The 20,166-nt window shown below is 32.0% G+C and overlaps 2 protein-coding genes across 3 annotated transcripts in view; both read right to left on the bottom strand.

Moving 5' to 3' along the window:
• The window catches only part of LOC113392188 (myosin heavy chain 95F), a 44,747-nt gene extending 26,665 nt beyond the window's left edge, over nt 1-18,082 (bottom strand). For both annotated transcript variants that reach the window (XM_064215266.1, XM_064215267.1), the window contains exon 1: nt 17,828-18,082. The gene's annotated coding sequence lies outside the window, so the exon portion shown is untranslated. The remainder of the gene's footprint in view (nt 1-17,827) is intronic.
• LOC113392171 (myophilin-like) lies at nt 14,779-15,472 on the bottom strand. Its single transcript, XM_026628452.2, has one exon. The coding sequence runs from the start codon at nt 15,398-15,400 to the stop codon at nt 14,837-14,839; it is 564 nt and encodes a 187-aa protein (XP_026484237.1). The 5' UTR covers nt 15,401-15,472; the 3' UTR covers nt 14,779-14,836.
• Nucleotides 18,083-20,166: the final 2,084 nt, after the last annotated feature.

The following is a 20,166-nucleotide window of genomic DNA, read 5'->3' as shown; positions in this document are numbered from 1 at the left end:
AGGTATTTGTTTAAAAAAAAGTTAACACGCTATAAATATATGATACGTTAGCATATCGATACGAAAATAATTTAAAAAATTAAAATAAGTCATTTATTTGACATCGGAACGAATGGCACGACTTTGTTCATTTCATTATCTTATCGCGTCAAGGCTCCGGCCACAATGAAAATTCTTAGACGAGAACTAAGTATTTCTCACTTTTTGTTTGTAAGAAAAAATGAACAATATGTATGACGCGTTCGAGTCAAACGCGTCATCTGAGTGCAGCTAAACTATAATATAAGTAAGAATCCATTTTGTACTGGAAATTCTATCACACAATGTTCTATAGCTATATATATACTAGCAATTTCGTATCTAAATCCATCTCAAACACACTCAAAAATTCAACAAAAGCGGTTCAGCCGAATATATTATATGAGCTGAGATGGCCCAATGGTTAAAACGCGTGCATCTTAACCGATGATTGCAGGTTCAAACCCAGGACTAAATTTTCATGTGCTTAGTTAGTTTATAATTCATCTCGTGCTCGGCGGTGCTTATTTCGATGAAATTCTATCACATGTGTATCAACCAACCCCTATTGGAGCAGTATCGTAGAATTAGCTCAATACCTTCTTCTCACAGGGAGAGGAAGCCTGAGCCAGCAAGTGGGACATTTTCTGGTTAAAAATATCTAACTTCATATAAAAGAGTCAGACATTTAAATTGAATTTCGACTATAAGTAAAATCACCCACAAGGTTTCCTTTTCATAAAGATAATCTTTTTTAGGGCGAGTTATATGGCGGTCTATATTTCAGCTGCCGCTATGCAGGCTTCAATTAATTAAAAAATAATCTCATTAGTCAAGCATATATATACTCTGTATTATAACAGACACATGTATTAATCGCTGGATCTCGTCTCGTATTAACTGATTCTATGTAATTTATACAAAATCGTAATTCAAGCAGATCCTTCTCATTTGAATCCATATGATGTAACGGTAACTCTTGACAATCCATAATAAAATACTTTGTAAAAGTCAATATCAATAAAAATATTATGACAATATCCGCTAATATTTACTTTGATATGCGCATTGGGTGTGGTGTAAATGGAAATACACGACACCAATGTCTTTGCTCATTTATCAATGATGATGCTATAACAAAAAAAAAAACAATATAATACGGTAGGGACAGTAAAACCACGCAAAATAATGCTAGATGGCGTATAAGAGTCGAGGTGGCCCAGTGGTTAGAACGCGTGCATCGTGCGTAACCGATGATTGCGGGTTCTAGCCCAGGCAAGCACCACTGAATTATCATGTGCTTAATTTGTATTTATAATTAATCTCGTGCTAGGCGGTGAAGGAAAACATCGTGAGGAAACCTGCATGTGTCTAATTTCAACGAAATTCAGCCACATGTGTATCACCAACCCGCATTGGAGCAGCGTGGCGGAATATGTTTCAAGCTTTCTCCTCAAAGGGAGAGGAGGCCTTAGCCCAGCTGTGGGAAATTTACAGTATGTGTAATGTGATATGACGGAAACTTGCATAAGAGTCGACGAACGCGAAGATTACTCATTATCTTTTAAATGTAGGCGTAACAAGAGAACACCTGCTCACATCCAGTGCGCCTACGCATCGCTCCTTTTAATATTATGACTTAATTACAAAGTAACTTTTATTTGAAACAAAACACGATATACTTATTGAGTTCATTATATCTAGTTGAATAACAATTTGAGTCATCATTACGGTTTCATTCCAATCGCAGAACAAGTTACGATGCAACCTAAGATTTAACCTGCTGGCAACACTGCAAACAGATCTTAATTGTTATATATTTATAATAACTGATTGCCAGTAAAGTGTAACCATAGAGTGTCTTGCAGGTTCTTCTCTACATTCCGAACCGATGGTAGGATTTAATTAATTTAATCGTGTAAAATGATTAATTTGTGCTCGCAAGACCATAATTGGATAAAGTATATTTTGATATGTTTCTTATATACTTTATATACTATAATACCGGTGAATTCCGGATTTTTTTTCTCGTATCCACAGTGAGTACTATTCATCATTTTAGATTTCGACCAATGTCACATAAATTGAAGGACAAAGCTGATCTTTACTCCTTTGTAAATCGATTCTTGTAAGCATCATTTTTACTTTGATCTGCGTCTCCTTGCTACATGACATCCCAGTGCATTACAAGTCGCAATTTAATTGATTGAGATAAAATATTATAGCTCTTTAGGTTCCATGACTCAGTTAATGAGTCCAATTTGCAGACCCTTTGTGGAGTCGTTAACTCACAATTATTTATTTATGTAGTTTATTCTTAGACGTTCTCGAACCGGTACCGGTGGTAGGTTTAAATTTAATTTAACTATTTTTTTTATGATATAGATAGGCGGACGAGCAAATTAATCATCTGATAATAAGTGGTCACGAACGCCCATAGACAATAGCGGTGCAAGGGAACCAAGATGTTATCTTGTGTTACCTTGTGCCTGTACTTACACTGACTCACACATCCCTCAAACAGGAACAGAGCAATAGTGAGTAATGTTGTTTGGCGGTAGAATATCTGATGAGTGGGTGGTACCTACCCTACATGGGCTTTCACAAAGCCATACCAACAAGTAAAAATGACATGATGATTCAAAAGTGCTATTTTGATTTTGAGTACAAGTTAAACTGCTATTATGCCAATAAGACGCAACGTCACTTGAGATAAAGATAATTTAAAACGTCAATTTCATTTTACCGTATTTTTTCATTTAGATAACTAATTCTGAAGCACCGATGACATTAAAAAAAATTACTATAAAATTATTAAGAACACCATACGCCAGACCGGTAAGAACTATGTTCGGAGATTGCACTTTATCAAACAAAATGTATTTATCAATTTTCAGTGTATAGTTTTAACGAAAAAAGGGTAACAAAACAGGCCCAACATATCTCGAGTGCTTCGAGCAGAAATTGCAGCCAAACTTAATAATAAATCATAGAAATTATAAAGAACGATTACAAATGTTTTGGTAATTACTGGATAAGGCGATAACGTCATAAAATGTATTTAAAGACTTACTTGTAAATACCGCCCGGTACATTACGATTACAGAGATATATTTTTATAATTTCGTAATGATAAGGTCTTCGCATTGAAAAAACTTGAACACTTGAATTCAATCACAAATTAAAGATATGATTCTTTAGATAACTCATTTACATATGTACATATATTCAGTATATCGATAGAAAAATATCATATTAAATTTGTTGTTGCTAGAAAATTGCAAAAATTCAACGAACGTTCTTGAAACTATGAAAGCTTTATTGAGTGTGACCAGTATCAAAAAGAAAATGTTCTAAATGGGAGATTTTCTTAATAAATTAATAAATATATACACAAGCTTATTGAGACGCCACGTCTAAAAACGCCAGCGATTAGCAGTTAATGATTAAATATGGACAAACGATTAAAATACCGTTGTTTTTATAGAATTCATGAATGCTATACTCGATTTAATGATTCACGGATCGTTGTTTTAACACGAGACATTAACATTCGTATTAAATTATTCTCACACCGCAATGAAATTGTGTTATGAGCATCGATGTGTGTTATTTCATACATATTTTATCTTTCTCAGCCATTTCAAACGCTTCTAAAATATAAGTACCGTAAAAATATTATAATAAATTATTTTCGTGAACAACAAAACGATCAAGGTTTATTACGACTGGCATGATGAGGGTTCCGTGTATGTATCGACAAAATATATATAGACACAATATTAAACATATTCTTGTGCTGTTTGTGACTTGAGTTCTCCCTTTATGCAGACTCTGTAAGTCTATAGGAAGTATTGTTTACAAGTCTTAGGATTTTGTTTATCAGTGAGCGTGGAAATCTATATTATCTTTATAATACGGTAAAAATGCGATGTATCCCTTCTTATGAAAATTACGTTTACGGGGTATTATAAAATTTGGCACATATAAATATAATGTTTATAAATAATTACATTCTAATGTTTATCTAATACCATTTACATTCTAATCTAATGTTTATATTAATTTCAAATACATATAATTAATAAAAAACAATTACACTCTACCATTCGTTTGACACAAGCCTAATATAATATTTAATAAACATTCATAGTTTACGTTCAAACTACCAGTGATGACACACGTCATGATAGAGTTAAAAATAAATCATGGTACTTTTGACAATTCTTTTTTAAATTGTGATATAGGCAATGAAAGGACACTAATCGTCCACCTGAGCCTCTTTTTTCCAAACTATGTAAAATTACGTTTATATTAAACATTTACAGACGTTCCTGGTTTTCTTTATTCCAGAACATTGACACGGAACTCTAAAACATTTAAAATGAATCTTTCTATCATTGCAGTTTAAAAGTTTATTTAACCTGAATAGTTTTGACATAAATTACGAATACAAACTTAACAGTTTCATTAATTAGTTTTTGTTGCTGTTATAAATCATTTTATTGTAATTAAACAAACAAACGATTAGTAACTCGAGACGGACTAAGACGAACTTATTTCAGTGAGATGTCTCTGCCTATTCTTCGAGATATCGAGAGAAAAATCACTCAAGAATATAGATTAAATCTGTGTGAAAATCTCTTAACTAATGAGTACTTCACTAATAAATACTACAGGCGAAACTTATGTATTAAGTTAAACAAATGAAATCGTGTATAAATAAGAAATTATAGTAATAATAGACACATAATTACTATTATAAATATGCATCACGTTTTAAAATAGTCCCCTTGTGAAATGATTAAGATGAAAAATTCAAAGTCATCCCAACGGAATACGTTATTTTATTAGTTAAGGCAAATACGAGCTATCGAATATCGTTACGTCATATACAATGCGTTTTTTGTTAAATAGTCACTGTATGGTTACTTTGTGTAGGCAGAAATGAACACGTTTGTAAAAACTTGTTCCGACCAAGACGATCTTAGTCATCTATCATCAATGCCAAGGCTGGCTCGCTTTTGGTGCAGTTAGTAAAACTGGTTGTATATCGGTCAGAGCTATTTCGTTAAAGTCAACGGTCCGACGGCGCAACCGGTAAATTCGCTAATGCAATATTAAGAATGCTATCAGTGAAAGCGATACTAAAAATATCGCTTTAAATTTTGAAACATTTGTTAGTGTTTTGTGCAAACCTTACCAGAGTTATGTATCATCCATTTATCTATTCTACCGCTAAACAGCAATGTTTTTGTTGTAAATCAGTAGATTATCTAACATCGATCCAATCGGTAGGGCTTTGACACCGTAATATATGGTTTACGGAAATAGTTTGGTCTCTAAGATTCTATGAAACCAATAAAATGTATATTAGTATATTATAAGTATAAAACACAAACGAGACAATGGCATGATGAAGACGACTATGGTAATGGTATTGGTGTTGGCGATGACGATAAGTAAAATAAACAAGTTAATAGTGAATTGGCCACAGATTGGAATGTGGCCACTAGCGCTAATATAACATTGGAGCTGGAGGAAATATTAACTATTACTTACATCGCCAAGGTTGGTGACGCATTGGCGATGGAAGGAACGGTTAATATTTCGTTCACAAGAAACATAGCATGTTTTCCATTCCATGTGAACGGAACCACAATCATACGTATTGCCGTTTGGCATAGTATATCTGATGAGTAAGTGGTACACCCCAGACGGGCTTGTACAAAGCCCTACCACCAAATAACATTAGTAATAAAACGATTTATAAATATAATATTTTCGTTGCAATGGAGTAGTGTATTTATTTTATTATGCAGTTCGTATCAAAGGAAGAATTAATGGCAATGCAGACTGCAATGGAAACGGGTTTATTATAATGTGGTATACTTTCAAAACCTAAAACCAGTTTAAATACAGTTAAGGAAAGACGTTCAACAATATGGATTTAAATAAAATAGCAACATTTAAAACATTTTAAAGCAAATATATTATTTAGCGAAATTATATCAACTAGACTATACTCTCTGTGCCAGCTTTTATGAATATGCAATTTATTTAATTTAAATTTAACTTAGACGATTTTAGAAAGTTCCCCTCGGCGCGACTTTTAAACAGAACTTATTGCTTATTCATGTATCTATTCTAGTATTATATATGCAAAAGTAACTCGGTCTGTCTGTGTGTGTTGTTCTTTCACGACCAAGCTACTGAACCGAATTTAATGAAACAAGCTTGAACTCAAAGAAATAAATTCAGCTATTTTTTTTATAATAATTATTTATATCTTAAAATGCGAGCGAAGCATAAGTAGACAACTAGTGAATATATACATAACAAGAAACTGATAATAAATTAAATTAATAAATTACATAAAGTGATTTAAATTATATAAACCTCATCACTTCCGCAATTCCAAACAATCAGTACAAGATGTAGAACGTAAAAAGGCGATACAGACAGCGCCGCCGCAAAGATGCCGTTTCCGGTGTACCGGCTTCCAGTAGATTAACAAACGTAAAATAATATAATTACTGTGTAAACGTAGCTCTGTTACGCAACAAGCTATCAAGGAAACAATTTAGTAACATTAATCATTACGAGTAGTAAAAGAGAGTAAAAGATTCCAGGTCGATACAGTTTAAGAAGATATTCATAATTTTGTACCACATATTATTAGGCATAACTCAATGGTATACGGGCGAGTTGAAAGTTCTTTGTGGTAGGGCTTCGTGCGAGCCCGCCTGGGTAGATACCACCCACTAATCAGATAATCTACCGCCAAACAGCAGTACGCAGTATTTTTATGTTTGGAGGGTGAGTGAGCCAGTGTAACTACAGGCACAAGGGACATAGCATCTAAGTTTCCAAGGTTGATGACGCATTGATGATGTAAGGAATGGTTAATATTTATTTCAGATTAAAAATCCAAGAAAATCCACAACAGCACGATTTTTATGGCATTTTCTGCCTCTCTCAATCTCTCTGCGGAACCAGCTTACGCCGGGGATTTTTACAAATACCATTTGGGAACCTTGAAGAAGGTCTTACACATTCTTTAAAGACTGCCAACGCACCTGCAAGACCTCAGGTATTGCAGATGTCCATGGACGGTGGTAGTTACTTTCTATCAGGTGAGGGTCTTGCTTATTTGATACCTATGCTATAAAAAAACTGACCCGTAGCTCTATTATTGTGCCCAATCCTAACACAATCCCACAAGATTTACGCATAACTAATTTCAAAATAAAAATGTATAACTTTGATCAGTTTGAAATGAAACTAAGACACACATTTGTTCTTGTAATTTGATGAATTTCATACAACAAAATTTGTACAAGCTCAATGCGTTGTAGAAATTAATTAGTGCCATTATTCACGCCGGCTGGCTCCATCATCAGATCAGTTCTCAATGGTAACAATTTATTACACATAACAGTGCAGTCTATAAGAATATGTCGTTCGGTTATCCGAATTTCAAAATGATATATCGTCTAAATTGACTTCCTTTTTTTGTCAGAAACAAAAACCTATGATTGCAACAAAAAAAGAAAAAAAAATTGTCAATCATAAATATAGTACAATGATCTATAAATAACTAGCAATAATTAGTAATCGTCGTAGTTGATATTAATTAGTTCAATCTATATCAATATGTCGATTAACGAATAGATCGTCACGGGAGGCACAGGGCCATATCAATTGATCCAGTTCCCCTCACACGGATACGTGATGTGAGATACGTCACTGCAGGTAAAACGATATAAATAAAACTAACTGGATACTATTGTTTAAAAAACAATTATTCCTATAATTAATAATGACATCAAATGCAGTGCATCTCTTGTATCATGTTTGTTTTTTTACATAGTATAAAGCAAGATGAATATTAGGTCAGTAGGTTTTTCGGTAAGCTTCTCTGTACGTAGATGTATATTTTTGTACAAATTTTATTAGGTGATAGCTCTCTGCTCTGTGCAAGTCCGTCTGGGTAGGTACCAACCACTCATCAGATATTCTACTGATAAACATTCCTAGTATTGCAATGTTCAAGTTTGAAGGTCGAGTGATACAGTGTAATTACAAACATTTTTGCTCTCAAGGCTGGTGGCGATGAGATGGTCGATGGTGATCACTTATCATCATATCACCCATATAACTAACTATATTAAAAATAATATATATACATTTACTTGAGCACCATTAATGGGGTCACGTACTTCACGTCACATCTGGCACAAAACAAAACGGACATTGACTGTATGTTTTGAAACCAAAATATTTTTAGTTTGGTTTTATTGATGATTGGTTTTAAACCTTTATCTTTGTGTTGTTGTAGGTTAACGATTGACAAGGAAATTGCTAATAGTATGCTAATCTTGAAAATTTAATTAAATTTGTTCTCTCAATTGTCCGATCAAACACGTTCGTGTCTTTTGTGTTTTCCATGTGTCACATTGGTGAAATAATCTGTGTCCTGTCGGCACAACAAAAAGCCATTAAACAAATAATTGATTTCTTGATTAAAGAAACTCCTGCAATGGAAATGAACTTCGTGGATGTTTTTTAATTAAGTTTAATATTAGATATCGCCAATCTTTCCCTGGGTATCATTTCACCAAATCTTCATAATTGATTTCGGAATAATTATATAAATAAATCGAACAAGGCAGCATAATTAACGTGCACTTATTTATTATGTATTTTAATTTGATCGATATTTAGATAACTTATTATTTTCTTTATGACATGAACTAACCTCAAGATTTCGACTTTCCACTTTGTTAGGCTGATCTCAAGAGTAAATCTCGGTAGCAATCCGGAGTTAATAAATCGACATTGGTTGGATTATGAAAGTGTAGAAATAGAGTGCCTGTGTTTGCGCAAAATAACATTTCCTGCGTAGGACTGGTCTTCGTTATGGACAGCGTGACCGATATCGTACAGACAGACAAAGATATTATGTCTTAACAAGCGTTCAGCCCCTATTGCACCCCCTTAGGGGTTGAATTTCCAAAATTCCTTTCTTAGTGGTTGTCTACTCAATAAAACGATCCTACTCACCAAATTTCAAAGCCCACTTTAATAGTTTACGCTCGGCGATGATGAATCAGTCAGTCAGGACTTGTTATTTTATATATATATAGATAGTTCGTTTACGTTGTACATATTTGTTGGGATTTTATTGGGGTTCCTTATTATTTCAACATAATTGGAGAAAATAATCCGATCGAGAACTTCTATCTAACGCGATTCCTATCAAAATTATATTAAATACGTCGATTGATTCGTAAAACTCCAAAATATCTACATAGAATTTCGAAAATCATTATATTTAAATAAAAGCAAAATAATTTACTGCAATCTATCACACAGTATTAACCGTTATCAAAACATACAAAAATATTTTGTACATTTAAGTATTTCCTGTTAATGAAAATAACAATTTGGATTTTAGCTTAACTAATCATATTAGTTCAATCAATAACGTATAATAATAAATTAATTGATTTGTTCGATATCGGTTGTATTATACTTGTTATCGACTCGAACTCATGCATTAGATCCATGCTACAAAAATGTATGTCAAATAAATTTGATAGAGACCACGAAGTCTATTACAATGGCAGGAGGTGTAAAGATAAATAAACAACCTTGACCTTGAGTTGGAAAAAATGGCGTTTTGAGTGTCGGTGATGTTGTTTTCGGAATTTTTTAAGTAAAATTATGTCGTTGAGTGAAATAGTGTTTTATTTTGTTTGATGAAAACTTTAGGTAAATTTCCTCCTCAGGCGATTGAAATACAAGTGCTATGTGAAAATATCGAATGATTATGGCTATCACTTTGTAATCTTACTAATTGTGTTTCACTGTTTTGGTGCGCACTACTTAAAGTGTCGTTGGAATCAATTTCTTCGAATTTAAAGTGAAAGACCATTACTTACAGTTAGGTAGTAGTTTTACTTAGGCGCTAAATTTAAATGCTACTAGCATGCTTGCCACCATTCCACGCGTCCATGATAAGTACATTAACTATTTTTAATTTTTATTTGTATATAATCAATGCCTTAGTGTAAATAATTCTTATGTAAATAAATGCTTTACCATTAAACTAAACCGATGTTATACACACACTTGGAAAGTAAAGTTTCATCTTCATAAACCTCCAGCTTTCTAAACATCAATGTATTTCACGAAGCATTAAATCACGAGTGCTGGAAACATATACAAAGCTATCTGACAGCTTTTACTACCGTTAATCCCAGATAGCTTCAGATAACTGCCTATTGGTCAATATCTTTATACAGGATGGGCCACTTCATCATTAACTAAAATCCAATATAGTCTACCTGTCATAAAAATACATACAATAACTTAAAGTGTATACATTTGTACGGGCTAACCTCAGAAATTGCTGCTCTGTTTGGAGTTTGATTGGAAATAAAAAAAAAATCGTTAAATCAATTAAATATTCATATATAATAATGTATGTTGTATTTTCTCTAAAACACTCGAGAAATATGCGACACTACATTTCTGTATTATAACAGAGCGTCATGTTTGAAGACTGACATTAATATTTTCGGTTAATTTGTAATGTTAATAATAATAAGGTTTGTTTCTGTTAAGTTTAGTACAGAAAAACAAAGCTTATAAAAAATTGGAATGCAAGCAGGGCATTATAGTTATTTAAATACATATATATGAATAAACTAATTTTAGGTATGTACAATAGGGGAGACTATTGTCCACAATTTAAACGTCACGATATAAATATATATATATTTTATATTGTTCTTTGTTAAATTGCTTATTAAGCATTTGCCGCCATCGCAATATCTGCATAGCCCAAAGGTTGAGTTGCAAAGCACGATATATACGAAAAATAAACGGAATATTTCTTTACCTTTTATACTGAAACTTAAATGTATAAAATATTTATATTTATTTTACTATGCCAATTAGAAATGACTTGTCACATTTGTAATTCGATGTCCTAATTTAGATATCGTTAGCAAAGCTGTTTATATATTAATTAAAACAAAACTACATAGATATTGAGTTTCACTATGACCATATTGATTTCTTATACGATTAATTTAATTATCACGAGCTACGATAATACAGTTATGGTACTTTTCGCTTATATCGTGTTCCAACGAACGGATGTCGTTCCGTTAGCGGGATAATCTCCGGAAGATTGACTAACGGTTCTCAACTCAAGGCTTGGACACAAATACAAATAGCTATTAAAACTTGATCGAGAAAACTGCAAGATTCAGACTTTCGAAAGTTCCAACAATATTCCAAAATCTCCTTGATTTACTATAAGAAAAGACGATATATTCAAAAATTCGATGGAAATTTGGCTACAAGTTCGTCCAGAATATGTAAACACTGAGAAAATTATAGTAAGCACCTAAGATATGGATGGAATCGGCGTACCGTAGCGAAGCCTTGCAAGAACGATCGATATCGTGTAACGTGGGAATGGCGGTTAGAAAAAATATTCTGTATGTTCTGTTCATGACATATTTGAATAATAAATTATATATTATTTCTTATACTTGATATCGGTACTTATAGTTTTTTTTTTATTAACCAGATGATATTGACATTGGCACATAAATATATCCATTCCTTATATTACCAATGCACCACAAACCTTGGGAATTGAGAGTTATGTCCCTTGTGCCTGTAGTTATAGGCTCACATGGGTATATCCCATTGGGAGGGTTTCCAATTGGAACACAACAATACTAAGTATCGCTGCTTGGCTTGAATAATGCCAGTAGGTACCCAGATACTTACACAAAGCCCACCAACAAGTATGAAATAGGCTTTGCTAGACTTTTAAGATCGCTTGCCAGACTAAAATCCTCTTTACGAATACTTTAGCTGTTGAATTCACGACGTCGCACGAAGGGTTGAACTACTTAATTGGAAAAAACTATCTCAATCAGCTCTTACGACCCCTATATGACGTGGTTGCGCTATTCAACTCTACCGGAACCATTCGGCATATCTTTCATAGGTATAGCAGTCGTAATTCAAGCTAAATACAATCTTCTCTAACTCCTCAACCATCATCCAATGGTTTTGTAACTTTAACTTAATTGTACAAAGCGACTTGATCCAATTTTCTGTGTGTTTGTCCTTCAATATCAACGTTGAATGTAGATTGTTAAACGTTATTCTGGCCGTGCCAAGTTGGGTCGGATAGCTAGTTTTACACTACGTCAATAAAGCAGCGAGCCTTGACTGTCGTTTGAACAAAAAGTGTATCCAAAACTGTTTTGTAAATTGTTTCAAGTTTTTTTCTATTATCGTCCAAATAATTGTTTATAGTCGATTCAAAGTGTTGTTACTGGTGTTTGTTTGTGTAAATGATTTATCAAACTTACTTACCTTAGACCGTATCGTCATTGGTACAGAATTACACAACCGATGAAATAACTTCGTAACATGATTTGTAGAAATAAATCGCTTTCTAAAGCATTAGGAAAATTGCCAATTCATTGAAGTTTATCAACTCATGCGTTTAAAGTAACTTTCACACAGTTAACGTTCAATACATCGATGAGAGGTAATAAATGAGGTTTTTTTTATTATGAGGCCTTTTTATGTCAGGTCTGGCATTTGGGCTATCTGACGGTAAGTCGTCACTACTGCCCATAGATGTTGGTATTGTAAGAGATATTAATCATTCCTCATGCAAACAGTGCGTCACCAACCACTGTAGTTACACTGGCTCACTCACACTTCAAACTGAACAAGACAATAACCAATATTGATTTTTTGCAGTATTAAGTATGATGAGTAGGAGGTACGTGCCCGAAAACTTAATGTGAAAAATCAACTATTCCAATAAGCATAAAACTTATAGAAGAAGATACAGCACGTTTTGAAGGTTTTAGTATATTATGCTATTATATAAATACTTTCACTAGGTATACATACAATTACAATCGCTTTAAATTTAAAGTATTGGCATAACATGAGTGTATATGAAAATTAATATGCATGTAATTAGTCTTTAAAAAGTAAGATTTTCGTTGGCAAGTCGGTAAAGATTTTTTATATCAAAGTCGACAAGTAATAGACTAAGCGAAGTTAGGTCACCGTGGTAATCCAGGCTGAGCCCGGTCAAGGCTCAGAAATGCCGGTCAAGACCGATCGATCGATTGTATAATAAAAATTAAGCACAAAAATATCCAAAACACGTCAATACGACCTGTTATTATAATAAGATTATCCGTCTCTTTTCCTCTTTTTACATCATGCGAGCGTTAGAGCAGGGGGTGATGATTTTTAAAATAGACATTCGAAATGACCTGGGGTCGGACATCCGTGCTTCCGTTGACTGCTGGCGCGTGACCACACCTTCCGGCCGTGTATGCTTTTGTTTTCAAATCACGTTAATGTTTTGTTACATTGACAGTAATTAATGTCAGTCTAAAATCGTTTAGTTAAAAAATACGATTATATCATTTATCCCAAAAATTAGGAATTTTCGTCAATTAGTAGGAATCATTTGGGTATATTTTGTTATGGCCTTAATTATAAACGAAACATTATTTTCTCTCTTTCTAACATAATTCATTTAATAATGAAAAGAAAAAAACGCAGAATTGTTTAACTGATCACTCTCTAAAAACTTATAGGTAAAGCCTTTTGAGTATCTTAATAGGAATTAACAGGTGGCTTAACTTTAAGCAATTAAATATATTTGATTTATGTTACTCGTATCGGCTTAAAACAAAAAAATGCAGACCAATATTATCTTCAGCGCTATTAAATAAGATAAGTTGTTTTGATCATTTAATGAAAGTATATTAAAAATATTAATTATTGTAGTCGAAAGTCATGTAAAACAATAACATATCACGATCGAATTCCTTTGAGTTTGCGTGTATCCTTACAAAATATCTCCAAAGTTACCTGAATAAACCTGTGAAATTTTCTACGTCAATAAAAACTTCTTCGAATATCAAACAAATTTTAAAGTGTAATATACTGATGATATCATTATAATTATGCTATTACATTACTGATTAATCATATAATGTGTCATATTAAAATTATGTTCGTTCGATAGCTAGGTATCACAAAAGATAAGTTATATTTTCACCTTTTTATATTTCCCTCTGGAACTCTAATCAGGTAACAAGCATTTGCTTCAATTGTATGAAATCTTTTCGACGATAAGGTTTTATAGTTGTACCGCTCGTGGAGGTAACCTTTTCCTTGCTAGGCAACGGATTCGCACCGAGGTTAGATCAATATGCTCGGTGGTGACGTCATTTGTACCTTCAGATAGGTATTTTATTACATTATATTTTTCTAAAGGTTACGTCAAACAGTCAACCAGATAATATGTAACATTTACCTAACGCGAACAGTTAGCAACATATTTCATGAGGATAAAATATTTTTTCAATGAATGAATCGTCGGTCGGTCTGACTTCTGATCGGCTCATTAAAAACCGAAATAGATGATGTAGAGAAACTTACTAATAAAACAATCGAACAAAATAAAATTAACCAGCAAAAATTAAGTACTTGATAAATTATTTAGTATCAGCACATAATAAGTCGCATATTGAGAGCTTTATTGAATCTATAAAATTGCATTAAACAATCACATTTTACATCAAGTATTCGAGCGTTATCTAATCGCCTTAAGCTACGCATTCTTTCAAGTGTAATTATTAATTCAACAAACCACACCTTACTACGAAATTAAAAAAAAAAAAATTATAAAAATAAAAATATTTATTACGTTTAGTTAATAATATTAACAAAAATGTACATATCAAATCTGACGTCTGTTACCGAAGGAAATGCCACTCTGTTGGCCCTTGTTCGTACCATATTGAAGCGAAATCACATTCTGACCGGCTTTTAGTTGATCTTCGCTGAATTCACGAACATTTCTATCGGCTTCCTTTGGTCCGATCGATGGAAGGCCATAAGTGCCGGCTTTCCTGCCCAAGGATTGCAGACATATTACAACAGAGTAAAGATTTTGCTTCTCCCATAGATCAATCGTTTGGAAAGTTTCTTGGGGAGGCACGCCCAATTTCTTCACGGTCTCCAGGAACGCGTTGATATTTTCCATGCACTTGAACGCCATTGTCGATTGATTGATTTTCTTGACCGATCCATCTTGAAACTTGTTAACTAAATTGCAAAGGAGGGTACCGTCTTTAAGGACTTCGTAAAGATTGTCAGCATCCCCAGCGGTATTCTCCGGCTGTCCCGTAATTCTCTTGATCCATTCGAGCGTTTCATGAGCGATGTCATTGTTATATTTGCTGTTGATTCTGGCCTGAGCCTCGGCATTGATGCCAGCTTTTCCTGCGCGATAATCAGCCATATTTAATACTTTGTGTTAACAGCTTTGCGGCCACGTAGTCACTGAGCTCCTTGTGATAAGGGAGCCCTCAATATCAGGTGCATGACAAATATGTTGCGACTGATAGCGATTATCATTACATAAATATAACCGCTTAAAAATTTATCATTTTTTCTATCGAAAAAATGATTATATTTTATGAATTGATAACTTGTAACAAGAATATACATTATTAAATCGAATGTATTTTTTAGAATATATATGAGTTCGTTTGAATAATATCATTGCCTTTTAGTGACCAATATGCATTTAGAACTTCATAAACATTTGCAAAAGTATTTTTTTTTATTCTTATTTTATTTCATATCTAATAGTTAATAGCAAATAATTATTATGAAGTGCAAATACAATTTGATAGTTTCTAGACTAGATTAATTGATAGTTTCAATCAACATATGGAAATATCTGGAAAATTTTACTGGTCAATCTTATCTGTTTTATAAGAGACTTGATTATATTGTATTAAATTGATAACACACTATAGGTAAATTTCAGAATTACAATTGTGCTTTATTGTAATTTAATTGTCGAAAATAGTAACTATAGAGTTGCGGAGCAGTTCTCAAAAGAATCCATGTTCCTAACTGATGGTATTTCTAACAATTTAATGTTGTTACATGACGATACAAATGTGCTTGAAGGGACCTTTTTGAATTTATTATATTTAAATTTCGAATTATATTATTCTGGGAAATAAAAAACAGTACATATATAAATGTATTCATATTAGTTGTCATTCACAGTATCGTTCACTTTTTATTTATTGGTTACCTGTTCGGTATAAAAAGTAGCCTATATCCCTCCTAGGAGTTCAAACTTGCTTAATAACAAATTTCATCAAGTTCTATTCGGTGGTTTGGCCATTAAATAGCAACAGACAGATAAACAGAGTTACTTTAGCATTTATAATATTAGTCAGTATATATTATTAGTCTAGAAAACATTATTAATTGATTGATAAATTGACCTTGTGTTGTGTGTTTACCATTTTTAGGTTCTTGTTCAAAATAATACCAAAGATTGTGTGAAGTTGCTTTTTTAGTTATATTAGTCCATTTTTTTAAGAACCTTTATTCTGGACAGAGTGTAAGATTACCAAGCCAAATTTGAGTGTGAAGTTTTAATATAAAACATAGTATATAGTGTCAAAACGAAAGGCCTCCTTCATGGTTAATGTCTCTTTAAAGGTTTGGAACATACTTATTAGTGGGTGTAAATAAAGCAGAATTCATCTGATACATGTAGGTTTACTCAATATGTTCTCCACCTTGCTGAATTGGACCATTAAAATCCTACTTTGGGGGACTAATCACCCGAATACTGGTCGAATACTTTTGGTTTTCAGAATAGAAACAATAACAATAATATTATTGGGATTAGTAATATTATACCTATGTTTAGCTTAAAAAGCAAATATCTTTTTAATAATTTGTCAATCAGAATATTGTTGTTCAGCTATAGAATACATTTACTATGTATTTTATATAATATGGTGCTAACCCAGAATTAAACAATATGCTGCATATTTAAAACACAATTAACTATAGTATTATTTTATTAACATGGGTACAAGTCACTATAAGCATTTTTCTAAACTAGGAGCGATATTGTTCTAAACAAACAATGCTTGCCCAATTTAACCTTGCTCAATCCCACAGTATTGCGATATTTTATTGTGTTTTATCACCTAATAAAACAATGGAACCAAGTGAATTGTTGGATACAAAGAACTTGCTATCAACTAATGATAAAATAAGTTGCAGATATGGATCTCTAAACATTGATAGCAAACCCTGTGTATCATATGAATTGTAATGGATAATTATAGAATAGCTATTATCAATTTATAATTGAAATTTATGATATATTGGAATATTTTTATGTTTCATGTACATGTAATATTTTAAAATTTGTAAGAAACAGATAGAATTATTTTCTATGCTATTCATTTTTTAGTAAATACCAGTTTAATAATTAAATCCGTGAATGATAACCAATAGAATATCTTAGAAAACTTTTTTCATGGATATATAAATTTTGTATTTAACACTTCTAATATAATTTATAACGCATGTAAACTTATATTTAAATATAATCGAATGTTATATCATCTCTTTACTTAACCTTTTAACGGAATAACTAAGTTTTGTGTGCTTAACGTAACATTTTCGAATATCGGTATTTTTGTATTGTATTTTTTATCTCGCCTGTAAACTCACGTCGTTTGATTAAGGATCTAACTTCGGTAAGGAAATAAGCTAATTAGACATTTTTATCGACTGAACGTTAGATAAATTGATAAGCAGTGATATTGTGACCAGGTAAGTAGGTATTTGAATATCATAGATGAAAAGTTAACAAATCATCAAATAAGAAACGTTGACTTACCTTATTATCGTATTACAGTTTGTACGTAATATGAGCACTTTACACAGAAAGAGACGCAATTAATAAACAATATCCATTTTATTATTTCACAACACCTCACTTTCACGAGATAAAGTTGTTACGGTTTGCCAACGTTGAGCGAACCGTCCGCGCGGCGAAATACTTGTTGACACAACAGCGACTTACATTAATTCTGTGGAACGTTCAGAAACTTTTGCTATCCATTCATTTCAAATGCCGCTCGGCCCCCTCCAGCCCCTCTGCGGGCATGTGACATTAGTTCCACGTTCCTATTGGTTACAGCTAGCCTAAGAGATGTCACAATTAAAAAATACGTTTATCGATACTAAAATAAAATTAGAATTTTAAAAATAATGGAACATTCTTTGTACAATTATAAAGAGTGAAATCTTATTTTATAATTAAATTAACTTTATATGGTCATCGTTATATTAATAACAAATTTATATGTCACAGTTTTATTTACATATATTCTATTGAGGTTGGTAAATATATTATATTTATTTAGATACATATAATAATGTTGAAATTTATTTGTTTTTACCTTACACACTTTTTTAGTAAAATAAACTTATAATAAAAAAAAATCGTAATTTTAAATTTCATCCTTAATAAAAATATATAGTCTATTCCAATCGAAGAAAGAACTCAGCTCAGCTACCTTGTACACTTCTAAGGGTTGTTGATGAATATATATTTATTTATAGTTTAATTTTGCTATTTAATTAGACGAAAAAGTGATTAGTCAGAATAAAATACACTAAAATAAGATAATGTTTTTTCACTCGAATAGATCAATGAGGTAATTATAATATCATTGAATATATATTTTTTTTCTTTTGAATTGTTCCTTAGGTATAATTTATATTTATGTTAGATAAAATTAACTTATTATGAACTATTTGATATGTATTATCAAATACTTACTACATAAATACTAAATACATAAAGAAATCTTAAATATTAAAATTAAAACTACTTAATACATAAATAAATCTTAAATATTAAACTTAATGAAATACAATATCATATATCCAATGCCTGCCTGTGTATTACACTTATAAACCTATTACACTAAAACTTCCCAACAAACTGATACAAAGGTGCATATAGTTGTTTTATATTATTTTTATAAATTAAAAAAAATATATTTTTTTAGCATTAAATTCTGGTAAGATATTTTTACAGTACTTAAATATTGCTATGATAAATCAAACCTGAATTAATTCAACTTTTTTTAGGAATGTCGACTTGTTGTCCTAGGTACAACACTCAATTTTAAGTTGACATTGACAGTTTGACATAACACCGACGTTCGGAAACTGGTGAAAGTTGGGCTTTAAACTGAATAAAGTGTCACGAATAGTTTTGGTAATAGTTACATTTCATACAGTAATCTTAAATGATTACAAATAAGTCAAAGCGTAGGCTAGTAACATTGTTTATTATTTTTAAGTTCCTAAAAGTATTCATTTGTTAGTATTAATATAAGTGTTCATTCAAACTGAATTACCTTTGGAATCCGAAAATAATTAATAAATGACGCTTTAAAGTTTTAAACATAACATTTTTGGTTAAACTGCTAAGTGCTGTGATTAGGGTCATCATTTATTATCAATTTGTTGTAGATATTTAAGGATTCTGCTTATATATTGAGGAAATAAATGATTAAATAAGTTATAAATAACGATAAACGAAAAGATATTATTTGCGTAAACCATTTGACTTCACTCTATTCTGAGGTACAAACAATGGGCCCATTAATATTCAAATTTTATAGACATACTTTCGTTCAATAAATTGGAAGATGATACTGTTTTGCGTTAAGCAGCTTATTAACGCTTAAAGAAACTGTTCATAATTGTTATAACATTGAGAACTGGTTTTAGCTTGAGACAGTTTCGGCTACAGAATTAGTTATAAATAAATTTCATTTCATTCTACTGAACAAAAAATTAATGCAAATAACTTTAAACAAAATTAATTTCTAGCGTTAGTTGGCGTTCATACACAAGAATGTTGGATCTGTATCTCTATATAATTTATAATTATTGTGCGCCTTGTTGTTGTAGTAAAAGCAAATGGCGAGGAGCCGCGTTTGATGCATGATCGTGCGGATAAAAGTTATAGAAGAAACTAGTAGTGTTACACGCCTGTGACTCGGAAAGTACGTAAACTGATTAGCCCTGGGCTTGTATTTTTTCGGGTGATGGCCGTCCTATCGGAGTATAAAAATGATCTGATAAAACTAAAAATAATAAATATACTTTATTTTAACCCAAATGAGCGGGGCTTTTACAAATAAGAAAACCATTTAT

Source organism: Vanessa tameamea, chromosome 7 (genome assembly GCF_037043105.1).
Source record: "Vanessa tameamea isolate UH-Manoa-2023 chromosome 7, ilVanTame1 primary haplotype, whole genome shotgun sequence".
NCBI classification, from domain to species: Eukaryota; Metazoa; Arthropoda; class Insecta; order Lepidoptera; family Nymphalidae; genus Vanessa; species Vanessa tameamea.
The sequence above is the reverse complement of the archived record's forward strand: the minus strand, read 5'-3'. Positions and strand labels throughout refer to the sequence as shown.